Below are 11,981 nucleotides of genomic sequence, written 5' to 3'. Positions count from 1 at the left end.
GCGCTGTCGTGTGTTGTGAAGGCCGCCTTGGAGAATGCCTGGGTTTGCAAAACCTCACTTACTGTACTGTCTGGAGACAATACACATCTCTTTAAACTGTGATCAGTGCTCCTACCACTCACATTATCAGCCACTTCAGGTCTTGAACAGCAGGTTAGGTGTAAGGATTCGCATTTTAATCAGTAATCTCTAAACTGTCTGTGCTTTATATGCTCTGTCTGAGGCCAGAACTCTCCATTCACCTGACGAAGAGGGTAACCCCTCGAAAGCTTGCGAGTATATTATCAAATAAATAGGTTGGACTAAAACCTGGTGTTGTCAGACTTTTTACTGTGTTTACGCCAGTCCAACGCCGGCATACCCACATCCTGTCTGTCAGCCAATCTTCTATCCATGCCAGTACCTTGCTTCTGACACCAGTACCTTGCCTCTAATATAGAATCATAAAATCCCTACACTGCTGAAGGAGGCCATTTGACCCATCGAGCACTGACAACAATCCCACCCAGGCCATTTCCCCGTAACCCCACGTATTTCCCTTTCTAATCTCCCTGACACTGAGGGGAAACTTAGCATGGCCAATCAATTTAACCTGCACATTTTCAGACTGTGGGGGGAAACCAGAGCCCCTGGAGGGGACCCACGCAAACACAGGGAGAAAGTGCAAACTCAGAGAAAGACGGAGATTGAGGGGAGACATGATAGAGGTATATAAGATACTGAAGGGAATAGATAGAGTCAATAGTGAGAGACTGCTCCCTAGACTGGGTACAAACACGAGAGGTCATGATCTAAGGGTGAGGGGGGGAGAGGTATAATTTGGATGTGAGAGGAAGGTTCTTCACGCAGAGGGTCGTGGGGGTATGGAACGCGCTACCGAGTAGGGTGGTGGAGGCAGGAACGTTGGACTTGTTTAAGGTTCACTTAGACAGACACATGAGCGAAACGAGGATGAAGGGTTATAGTAGGGGGTATTAAATAAGGTCAGAGCCTCGGGAGACACCAGAAATGCAGACTTGTATGTTAACGTTTTTGTCTTTTTATTCCGCAGGTAGAGGTCCACCTCGTTGTCAAACGAGGGGCATGCACACGGTGGGTCGTGCGTGGGCTGCTCTTGGAGGTTCCGGGAGTGGCCTAGTACTTCGTGTCGGTGTGTGTGCTTGATCCTGGACCGGTAGAAGGGCGTCGCAACAGCTCAGTGACTAGCACTGCTAGCTGTGCAGATACATGGATTTGGGACCGTGTCTGTGGGAGTTTGTGCATTCTCCCTGTGGTTGCGTGGGTTTCCTCCGGGCGCTCCGGTTTCCTCCCACACCCCAAAGATGTGCTCTTAGGCTGATTGGTTTTACCAAATTGACACTATTCTCCCCTGAATCTGGCTAAGTTAGGGGTTCCATTCGTAGATACGCAGGTTAGAATAGGTGTAGGGTGATGCGGCGGCGCGGGCTCGTTGGGCCGAAGGGCCTGTTTCCCGTGCTGGGTTGTTCTTTGTTCTTTGTTCTACACAGTCACCCGAGGCTGGAATTGAACCCCGGTCCCTGGTACTGTGAGGCAGCAGTGCTAACCACTGTGCTGCCTCTAGCATAGTGCAAATAAGTTATTTTTACTTTGCTACATTGAGTGTTGCCTAATCTATTCCCGCTGGACTGTTCTTAGCTTTTATTCTGACTGTAATCAGAGATGTTTGAGAGGGAGGCGATGACCTAATGGTATTCTCTCTAGACTGCTAATCCAGAAATGCAGCTAATGTCCTGGGAAATGCAGGTTCAAATCCTGCTATGACAGATGGTGGAATTTAAAAAAAAAACTGGAATTAAGGATTTCCTGATGATCATGAAACTGTTGTCGATTGTCGGAAAAAACCATCTGCTCCACTGATGTCTCTTTAGGGAATGAAATCTGCCATCGTTAGCTAGTCTGGCCTACATGTGACTTCAGAGCCACAGCAATCTGTTTGACCCTCAACTGCCCCTCTAAAATTCCAGAGAACCCACTGAGTTCAAGGGCAGCTAGGACTGAGCAATAAATGCTGGCCAACCAGTGAAGCCCATGTCCCATGAATGAATAAAAAATAATATATGGGTTATCTGAGCCTCAACTCCGTATATCTCCATCATAACTCCAAATCCCTTGATATTCAGTGAAATTTATGGATCTTGGAAATTGAACTGTGCCATCATCCATAGGATTATAGAACCATAGAACTTTACAGCATTGAAACAGGCCCTTTGGCCCAACTTGTCCATGCTGCCCAGTATTTGCCACTGAGCAATTCTCAACTGCCCGCATTTGGCCCATATCCCTCCATACCCATCTGACCCATGTAAAAGACAAAATTGTACCCGCCTCTACTACTGCCTCTGGCAGCTTGTTCCAGACACTCACCACCATCTGTGTGAAAGAATTGCCCCTCTGGACCCATTTGTATCTCTCACCTCTCACTTTAAACCTATGCCCTCTAGTTTTAGAGTCCCTTACCTTTGGGAAAAGATATTGACTATCTAGTTTATTGAAGCCCCTCATTATTTTACAGATCTCCATTTGGAATTCATTGCCACAGAAGTCTGTGGTGGAGGCCAGGTCATTGAGTATTGATAAGTATTGGTTGGTAAAGGGATCAAAAATTACAGGGAGAAAGTGGGAGAATGGAGTTGAGAAACTTATCAGCCCTGATTGAATAGCAGAGCAGTCTTGACTGGAATTGGGTTGTGATGAGTAAATTTAAAGCTTTTGTTTCTTGCTTTACTCCCTTCATTAGTTTCTTTTTCTCGACTATTCTATCAGAGGGATTAATTTTCTCAGTCGTTTCTATCAATTCCTTGAACATGTTCATCTGCTCATCTGAATCTTTCCTCAATCTTCTGTGTTTAAGAAATGTTGCAGGAATTCAGCTTGCATCTTAAAATACATGGAGTCCCGTAGGAGCAAAAAAGGTGACAGTAAAATTAATTTTGGAGCTGCATGGTGGCACAATGGTTAGTATTGCTGCCTCACAGCACAAGGGACCTAGGTTTGATTCCAGCCTCGGGGGTCACTGACTGCGTAGAGCTTGCACATTCTCTCCGTGTCTGTGAGGGTTTCCCTCAGATGCCCCAGTTTCAGTCCAAAGATGTGCAGGTTAGGTGGATTGGCCATGCTAAATTGCCCTTGTGTCCAAGGATGTGCAGTTAGGTGGATTGGCCATGCTAAGTTGTTCCTCAGTGTCTAAAAATGTGCAGGTTAGGATGAGTGGTCATGCTAAATACCCCCGTAGTGTCGAAAATGTGCAGGTTTGGTGGATTGGCCATACTAAATTGTTCCTTAGTGTCTAAAGATGTGCAGATTAGGTGGATTGGCCATGCTAAATTGCCTATTTGTGTCCAAAGATGTGCAGGTTGGGAGGATTGGCCATGCTAAATTGCTCCTTAGTGTTGAAAGATGTGCAGGATAGGTGGATTGGCTATGCTAGCTTGCTCTTTAGTGTCTAAAAATTGCAGGTTAGTTGGATTGGTCATGCTAAATTGCCATTTTGAGTCCAAAGATGTGCAGTTGGGAGGATTGGCCATGCTAAATTTCTCCTTAGTGTCCAAAGATGTGCAGGTTGGGAGGCTTGGCCATGCTAAATTGCCCCTTAGTGTCCAGAGATGTGCAATTAGCTGGATTGGCCATGCTAAATTGCTCCAAGTGTCCAAGGATGTGCAGGTTAGGTGGAATACCCATGGCAAATGCATGGGGTTATGGGGATAGTGGGGAGAGGAGGCTTTGAGTGGCATGCTCTTTCAGAGCATTGGTGCATTCCCGATGGGCCAAATTGCCTCTTTCTGCACTGTCAGGATTCTAACTAACCAATGTTTCTTAGGTGGCAACTTCCAAATCCAGGAGGGATCCCATCCATAAGGACCAGTGCAGCAGACACATGGCAACACAAGTGCCTGGAAGTTACTATAAGATATAGGAGCAGAATAAGGCCATTCAGCCCTATCAAGTCTGCTCCACCATTCAATGGTAGCTGATAAGTTTCTCAACCTCATTCTCTCACTTTGTCCCTGTAATCTTTGTACACCTTACCAATGAAGAACCTATCTATGTCTTAAATACACTCAATGGCGTGATCTCCACAGCCTTCTGTGGCAATGAATTACATAGATGCATCACCCCTCTGGCTGAAAAAATTCCTCCTCATCTTGGTTCTAAAGGGTTGTCCCTTTACTCTGATCAAATCACGGATGGTTGCGTCAACTTGTTTGTTTCAATTATTACCTCAATGTAAAAGATCAGTTCCCCTAATTGCCTCCCTAAGGGCTGACAGCAGATATAAATATATCATGGTTTGAATGTGGTACATTGTTCTTTTTTATGGAAATGCACGGCACTCCAAAAGGTCTGGTGTTTGCCCTTTACTACCCAATCCTTGCAGCTATCGGTGTTCCAGGTAACATACCTCGATCAGTTATTCATTATGGAAAGTTCTGTTGGGGTTGTTTGAATATTTTATCGCTTTTCGATTGATAATCTCTTTTCGACTTTATCCTCTCTCTTCTTTACCATCATGATATCTCCGATTGGAGGCATCGCTTCTCCCTCTGAGCTAAATCTATTGAGATATTTTCTTTAACTGGGCAATTCCTTCACTCGAGGACTTTCAAATTGCCTCTGAATTAAGGGGATTTATCTCCCCCTGTCAATCTGTCGCAGTGTCGCATCCTCTGTCACCACCAACAGGAAGAATTTTGGTAGCAAGAATGGGAAAGTTGTGTAAGGTTTAAATGGATAGAGATCGCAAAGCTGTGCAGCACAGAGGGAGGAGCTGCTGCATGCATCAGGGAAAGTTAGTATGCAGGTACACCAAGTGATTTGATTTTTTATTCATTCATGGTACGGGGGCATCGCTGGCTGGCCAGCATTTATTGCCTGTCCCTAATTGCCTCTTGAGAAGGCGATGGTGAGCTGCCTTCTTGAATAGTTGAAATCCATGTGCTGTGGTTTGATCCACAATGCTGTTAGGAAGGAAATTCTAGGATTTTGACCCAGCGACTCTGAAGAAATGGCCGATATATTTCCAAGCCAAGATGGTGAGTGGCTTGGAGGGAACTTGCAGGTCATGGTGTTCCCATGGACCTGCTGCTCTTGTCTTTCGAGATGGAAGTGGTTGTGAGTTTGGAAGGTGCCGTCTAAGGATGTCTGGTGAATTGCTGTGGTGCACTTGTAGATAGTATACACTGTCGCTACTGAGCATCGGTGGTCGAGGGATTGAATGTTTGTGGATGGGTGCCAATCAAGTGGGGCTGCTTTGTCCTGGATGGTGTCAAGCCTCCTGAGTGTTGTTGGAGTTGCACCCATCCAGGCAAGTGGAGAGTATTCCATCACACTCCTGACCTGTGCCTTGTTGATAGTGGACAGGCTTTGGGGAGTCAGGAGGTGAGTTACTCACTGCAATAGTTATAGCCTTTGACCTGCTCTAGTAGCCACTGGGATGAATTTTCCTGGGAATCGTAGTTGGTGAGGAGCAGCCTATGGGAAGTTCCATTGATCTCAGGTGGGATTTTCCAGTTTCAGGGCTGGAAAATCCCACCCAATGTGTTTATGTGGCGAGTCCAATTGAGTTTCTGGGAAGGCAAATGGACTGTTGGTTTTGTTGCCAGGGAAAGGGGATATCAATGTACAGAAATTGTGTTTTGGTTGCACACGGTGTCAATGAGGCCACATCTAGATTATGGTATACAGTTTTGGTTTCATGGTTTAAGAATGGATGTCAAAACATGAGAAGCAGTTCACAGAATGTTCATTTTAATCTACTGATACCCGTGGCGACTGAGGGAGGGGAGTGGAAGGGGCTTGTAGGGGGAGATGGAAGGGGATGTTCGGATTATCTTATGAAGGAAGTTTAGACAGGCTGGGCTCGTATCGATGGAGTATAGAGATTGAGATGTAACTAATTGAAACAAAGAAGATCCTGATGGGAATTCACAGGGGTTGTTGCTGAAAGGATCTTTCCAATTCATAGAAATATCACAGAATCCTGACAGTAGAGAAGGAAGTCATTTTGCACATTGAGTCGATAACAACAACAATCCCACCCAGACCCTATTCCTGGAACCCATTACCCAACTAACGCATCCCCCCCACCCCCCACCCCTGACACTTGGGGCAATTTTTCATGACCAATCAACCTAATTCCCACATCTTTGGAGTCTGGGAGGAAACCAAGCACCCTGAGGAAACCCGAGCAGACATGGGGAGAATGTGCTTATTCCATACAGACAGTGAACTAAGCCAGAATCGAATCTGGGTCGCAGGTGCTGTGAGGCAGCAGTGCTAACCACTGTGCCACTGTGTTTCCCCAAGGCGAAGAAAAGAAGAATACTTCATTTCTCTCAGTAGATTGTGAGTGTTTGGCACTCTGTTCCCCAGTGAGTGGTGAAGACAGCGTTCGTGGGCGGCATGGGGGAGCAGTGCTTAGCAGCTGCCTCACAGCACCGGAGATCTGGTTTTGATTTCCGCTTCAGTCACTGTCTGTGTGGAATCTGCACATTGTCCCCATGTCTGCGTGGGTTTCTTCTGGGTGCTTGGTTTCCTGCCAGACTCCAAAGATGTGGAGATGATGTTGATTGGCCATGAAAAATTGCCCCAAGTGTCAGGGAGGTTAGCACGGTAAATGGAGTGGCAGGAATAGGACCTGAGTGAGATTGTTGCTAGTACAGCCTCAATGGGCCAAATTACTTCCTTCTGTACTGTCGGGATTCTATGGTATTTCTATGAATTGGAAAGATCCTTTCCTCATGAATTTCCTCTGGATGCTCCGGTTTCCTCCTACAGTCTGAAAGACATGCTGGTTAGGTGTATTGGCCATGCTAAATTCTCTCTCAGTGTACCTGAACAGGTGCTGGAATGTGACGACTAGGGAACTTTCGCAGTAACTTCATTGCAGTGTTAATGTGAGCCTACTGGTGATTCTAAGAAATATATGTAAACTTTACATCCCACCTGAGCAACCCCACTCTCCACACCCCTTTTTCACATATCATGAATTCAATCCCCCTTTCTGCCCCACAGGATAGATTGCCCTCAATCCGCAGGGAAGGTGAAGGCTGATGCCACAGTCCCTGAGCTGCGCCTGCTCAGAGAATTTGAGCAGCCTGCCATGGAGCGGGCAGGGGAAGGAGAGAATGGTGACGGTTGGCATCAGGCATGCATGTCAGCATCAGCTGATCCCTAGTCCCACGTACGGTGGCACAGCTGTTAGCATTGCTGGCTCACAGTGTCAGGAACCTGGGTTCGATTCCCAGCTTGGGTCACCATCTGTCTGGAGTCCGTACATTCTCCCCGTGTCTGCATGGGTTTCCTCCAGGCGTTCCAGTTTCCGCCCACAGTCTAAATATGTGCGGATTAGTTGACCATGCTAAATTGCCCCTCAGTATCAGGTGGACTAGCATGGTAAGCATTTGGCCTATGGAGAGAGTGGCTGGGTGGGATTGTATTTGGTGAAGACCTGATGGACCGAATGGCCTCCTTCTGCATTGTAGGGATTCTATAATTCTAAGTATCTATCAGAAATAAGTGGCATTCTACCCAGAAACCTTGTCCCTCCCTTCCACTAACTCCCTCCCTCTGTTACAGGAAACGATCTACCTTCCGGGGTCACCATCTCTCCCACACCGAGCTCGTCCTGCTGAGACAGCACAGGACAGTGCGGATGACACCTCGGAGGGTGGTTCCTGAGGAATCCTCCAAGGGTAGCACCAATGATTTGGCACAGGCATCCAACTCACAATGTACCAGCGCAGATCTATCACCATGGTGAGACAAGTTAGCGGTGAGACTTCTAGACACTTACTGGTGCCCACAGTGCAGCACATCGGGTGCCAGCGGGAACATCCTAAGGCTCGGGCACACAGAAATCTGCCGGAAGCCCCAAGGCAGGTGCCAGGCCTCTGGGATCGTCATCCCGAAGCTGCTGGAAATGCATTAGCAGATCCCAGGCAGAGTGGCGGGATGGCAAGGCCCTTCGGAGGAGTCTAACAGACTGCTGTCGCAGGAGATGGTGCTGGCTTGGTGTTGCGCCCAGGCCAACACTGCGAGGGTGGCATCCGCAGTGGGAAGTCTGGGTCAGCATTTGTCACCATGGGTGAGAGGATGCAGGCCATCCGGGAGACACTGCAGGCCACAGCTGAGGGCGTCTGAGGCATTTTGGAGACACAGCTGTGGCCATGGCTGTGGGCCTTTATAACTTAGCCCGGTCTCACAGGGCTAATGCTGAGGGGCTCCAGAGCTTAGCCCAGTCTCAGAGGGATAGTGCAGAGGGATCGAACACCATGGGCAGACGTATTTCCAGAAATGGCAGAGCCAGCTGTCACTGAGGCTCCTGGAGCTCGGTTCTGTTGCCCCGTCATCCCATGGAGTAGCCCTGGGACAGATGGGCACCCGGAGGTAGGAGCAGGAGCTGAAGCCTATACTGGGACCTCCCAACCAGGAGGCACTGGATATCCCCAGACCTTCCAACTCCCTCCTCCTTCGCAGCGGGGCATTTCAGTGCCAGCTGCATGAACAGGATGGCGCAGCTGCATCAGTGTCATCCTCAAGTCACCCAGAGCCCTCCATGTCCTGTCTCCCAGGGGCACCCGCCAAGGACATCACAGGCCACAGGGCACAGATTATGGCTGGGGGCCACTATTTCCAGCGTGCTTCTGGGGGTGATCACCTCGGCATAGCAAAATGCATCATAAAATTACAAAGGCACAGTGGCACAGCGTTTAGCACTGCTGCCTCACAGCACCAGGGGCTCAGGTTCAATTTGCAGCTTGCAACTCTGTGTAGAGTTTGTACTTTCTTCCTATGTCTGCATGGGATTCAACTGGGTGCTCCGGTTTCCTCCCATGTTCCAAAGATGTGCGGGTTAGATGGATTGGCCATGTTAAATTGCTCCTTAATGTCAGGGAGGCCAGCAGGGTAAATACATGAGGATAGGGACTGAGTGGAGTTGTGGTCAATGCAGGCTTAATGGGCTGAATGGCCTCCTTCTGCACTGTAGGGATTCTATGAGTCTAAGTTATAGGGTAACCAAGAGGACAAAGTGAAGGTCAGCGCTAGTTAGGGTTAAGTAATTTGTACACTCTATACACAGTAGTAAATGTATATTGCACACCCACAGTTGTGGCTAATCTGTCTCTGATCCTGCCCCCCACACATGGATGAAGGGACCCTGACCCTGTGTAGTGATGCGCGATATTGATCCTCGGTCAATAGTGACCGACTGTTTTTGTTTCCCCAGCAACCACCAGACTCTGCGTCAAACACCACCCCACCGCCACCTCCCCCTCCCCGACCCCCAGCCTCTCCTTATAGCTCATACCCTCTACTCCAGGAAGTATCCTGGTAAATCTCTTCTGCACCTTCTCCAAAGCCTCCACATCCTTCCTGGAATGTGGTAACCTGAATGGATTGCAATACTCTGAGTGCGGCCAAACAAACTTTGGGAGAAAACACTGGGAGAGACAGGGTTGTGCAGTCGTTGCAAGGGTAAGTATGTCGAGAGTGGCACTCTTTGTCAGGTTGCCACTCTGCGGAAGCTATGGGCCGTTATCTAATGAGTTGGATCAATAATGTTTCTCTTTTCTGACTCTCACGCATTTAGATTTTTTTCTTTTTCTTTATGACGGCGATCTTAGTATGATTGGGACTGGGGTTGGTTAGCTCAGTTGGCTGGATGTCTGTTTAGTGATGTAAAGTGGTGCCAACAGCATAGGTTCAATTCCCGGGCCAGCTTAGGTTACACATGAAGGCTCTGCCTTGCCAGCCTTTCCCCACCCCTAAACAGTGGTGAACTTCAGTTTAAATCACCATCAGCCTATGGTCATCTGGATCGATGGAGAATTTACCCTGTTGCTGCATGCTCGCTTTTGGATGGCATGGTGGCACAATGGTCAGCACTGCTGCCCTGCAGTGCCAGGCAATTGGGTTTGATTCCTGGCTTGGGTCACTGCTTGTGTGGGAATATGCACATTCTCCTTGTACCTGCATGGGATTACTCCAGGTTCTCCCACAGTCTGAAAGACATGATGGTTAGGTGCGTTGGCCATTCTAAATTCTCCCTCAGTGTACCCAAATGCCAGCATGTGGCAACTAGGAGATTTTCACAGTAGCTTCATTTTTGTGCTAATATACATCTATTTGTGACCCTAATAAATAAACTTTAAACTTTATCCAGATAATTGGCACTAGCTTAATGGTGAAAAGAAAAAGGTGGCATGAAGAAGTTGGGCCAAAGGGCCTGTTTCCGTGTTGTAAACCTCTATGACTCTATGAGAGGGTGGAGACAGAAAAGGGTCCAGAGGGGCATTTTATTCACACAGAGGATGGTGAGTGTCAGGAACGAGCTGCCAGATGTAGTGGTCGAGGGGGTACAATTTTATCTTTAAAAAGCATTTAGACAGTTACATGGGTAAGGTTGGTATTTAGGGATATGGGCCAAACAGGAGCAATTGAGACTAGCTTAATTGTAGTAACTGGACAGCATGGATCAATCGGTGTCTTTCCATGCTGTAAACCTCTATGACTCAAAGTCCTCATGCTGCTCAAAATCCAATTTCCAAAGATGTGCAGGCTCAGTGGCTTAGCCATATTAAATTGACCCTCATTTCAGGGGATTTAGCAGGGTGAGTATGTGAGGTTACAGGAATACGGTCTGGGTGGAACTGTGGTTAGTGCAGACACAATGAGCCAAATTGCCTCCTTCTGCACGTAGGGATCCTATGAAATTTTAGTTAATTATCTAATTTTAAACTTCAAACTCCTCTTTGACACTTGTAAGCATTTAAATTATTTCTTCTGTCTTTGTTGCAGCTAACTTTATTGTGATTGTGATCATGTCTCGGGGAAAGTGTGGGCTCTCCAGATGCATCACCTACTACCTGGTATCCATGGCAGTGACTGATCTCCTGGTCTTAATCACAGCTGTGATATTAAATCGCATTGTCGGCATTTATTTCCCATTTAGTTTCCTATCGATCACCCCAGTCTGTAGCTTCAGCTTTGTCTTAATTTACTGGATCAGAGACTGCTCAGTCTGGGTCACAGTTGTGTTCACCTTTGACCGATTTGTCGCCATTTGCTGCCGCAAACTGAAAACTAAATATTGCACAGAGAGAACGGCAGCCGTGGTGATAGGAATGGTTTGTGGAGTGAGTTGCGTCAAAAATGCATTCTGGTATTTTATATATGAACCAGCTTACACAATTAGCAACATATCATGGTTTTGCAACATAAAGTTAATATTTTATACCTCTCCTGCATGGGCTGCGTTTGACTGGATTCACCGCCTTTCAACACCGTGTCTCCCATTTGTTCTGATTTTGCTGTTTAACACTCTGACCGTCAGAAACATTTTAATTGCCATTCGAACCCGCAGAAGACTCCAGGTCCGCAGCACCATCGAGCATCAAAGTGACCCGGAGATGGAAAGTCGGAGAAAATCCATCATCTTGCTCTTCTGCATCTCTGGCATTTTAATCCTCCTGTGGTTGCTGTTTTTCATAACGTTCCTCTATGTCCGAATTGCAAATGTTAGTTATTTCTCGGGTTCCAATTACAGCGAATCCAACTTCATTCTGGAGGAAAGTGGATTCATGCTTCAGCTCCTGAGCTCTTGCATTAACCCGTTTATTTATGCTGGGACCCAAAGTAAATTCAGGGATGAATTGAGGAATGGGGTGACATATCCAGTGACGTTAATTTTTAATATACTTAAAAAAGCAACCTAGTAAAATCCATCACAAATTGTATCTCGTGCATCCTGGATTCTATCTGCCTGTTTTCTCAAGTACTTGGCTTTCTTTTCAATTACACATTTTGGTGCTTGGTATCACATTGAATAAGTTATGCAAATAGAACAACAGCCAGATCTTGAAATGATGCCTCTCCTACTCAGTGAAGGTCTTAGTACCACACCCAGTGAGATCAGCTAAGAGATCTTACAATTATACTGTAAATGGCAAAAACCTTAGGAA

General features: G+C 47.0%; 1 protein-coding gene across 1 annotated transcript; it reads left to right on the top strand.

The window, feature by feature from the left end:
- Positions 1–4,341: 4,341 nt before the first annotated feature.
- On the top strand, positions 4,342–11,735 carry LOC145356927 (putative G-protein coupled receptor 139). Its single transcript, XM_080209927.1, has 2 exons — positions 4,342–4,411; positions 10,819–11,735. Exons 1-2 carry the CDS (start codon positions 4,342–4,344, stop codon positions 11,733–11,735), a joined length of 987 nt encoding a protein of 328 aa, XP_080066053.1.
- Positions 11,736–11,981: the final 246 nt, after the last annotated feature.

Source organism: Carcharhinus amblyrhynchos, chromosome 22, assembly GCF_965287045.1.
Source record: "Carcharhinus amblyrhynchos chromosome 22, sCarAmb.v2.hapA, whole genome shotgun sequence".
Lineage (NCBI taxonomy): Eukaryota > Metazoa > Chordata > Chondrichthyes > Carcharhiniformes > Carcharhinidae > Carcharhinus > Carcharhinus amblyrhynchos.
Note: the sequence above shows the minus strand (reverse complement) of the source record. Positions and strands in the feature narration are given on the sequence as shown.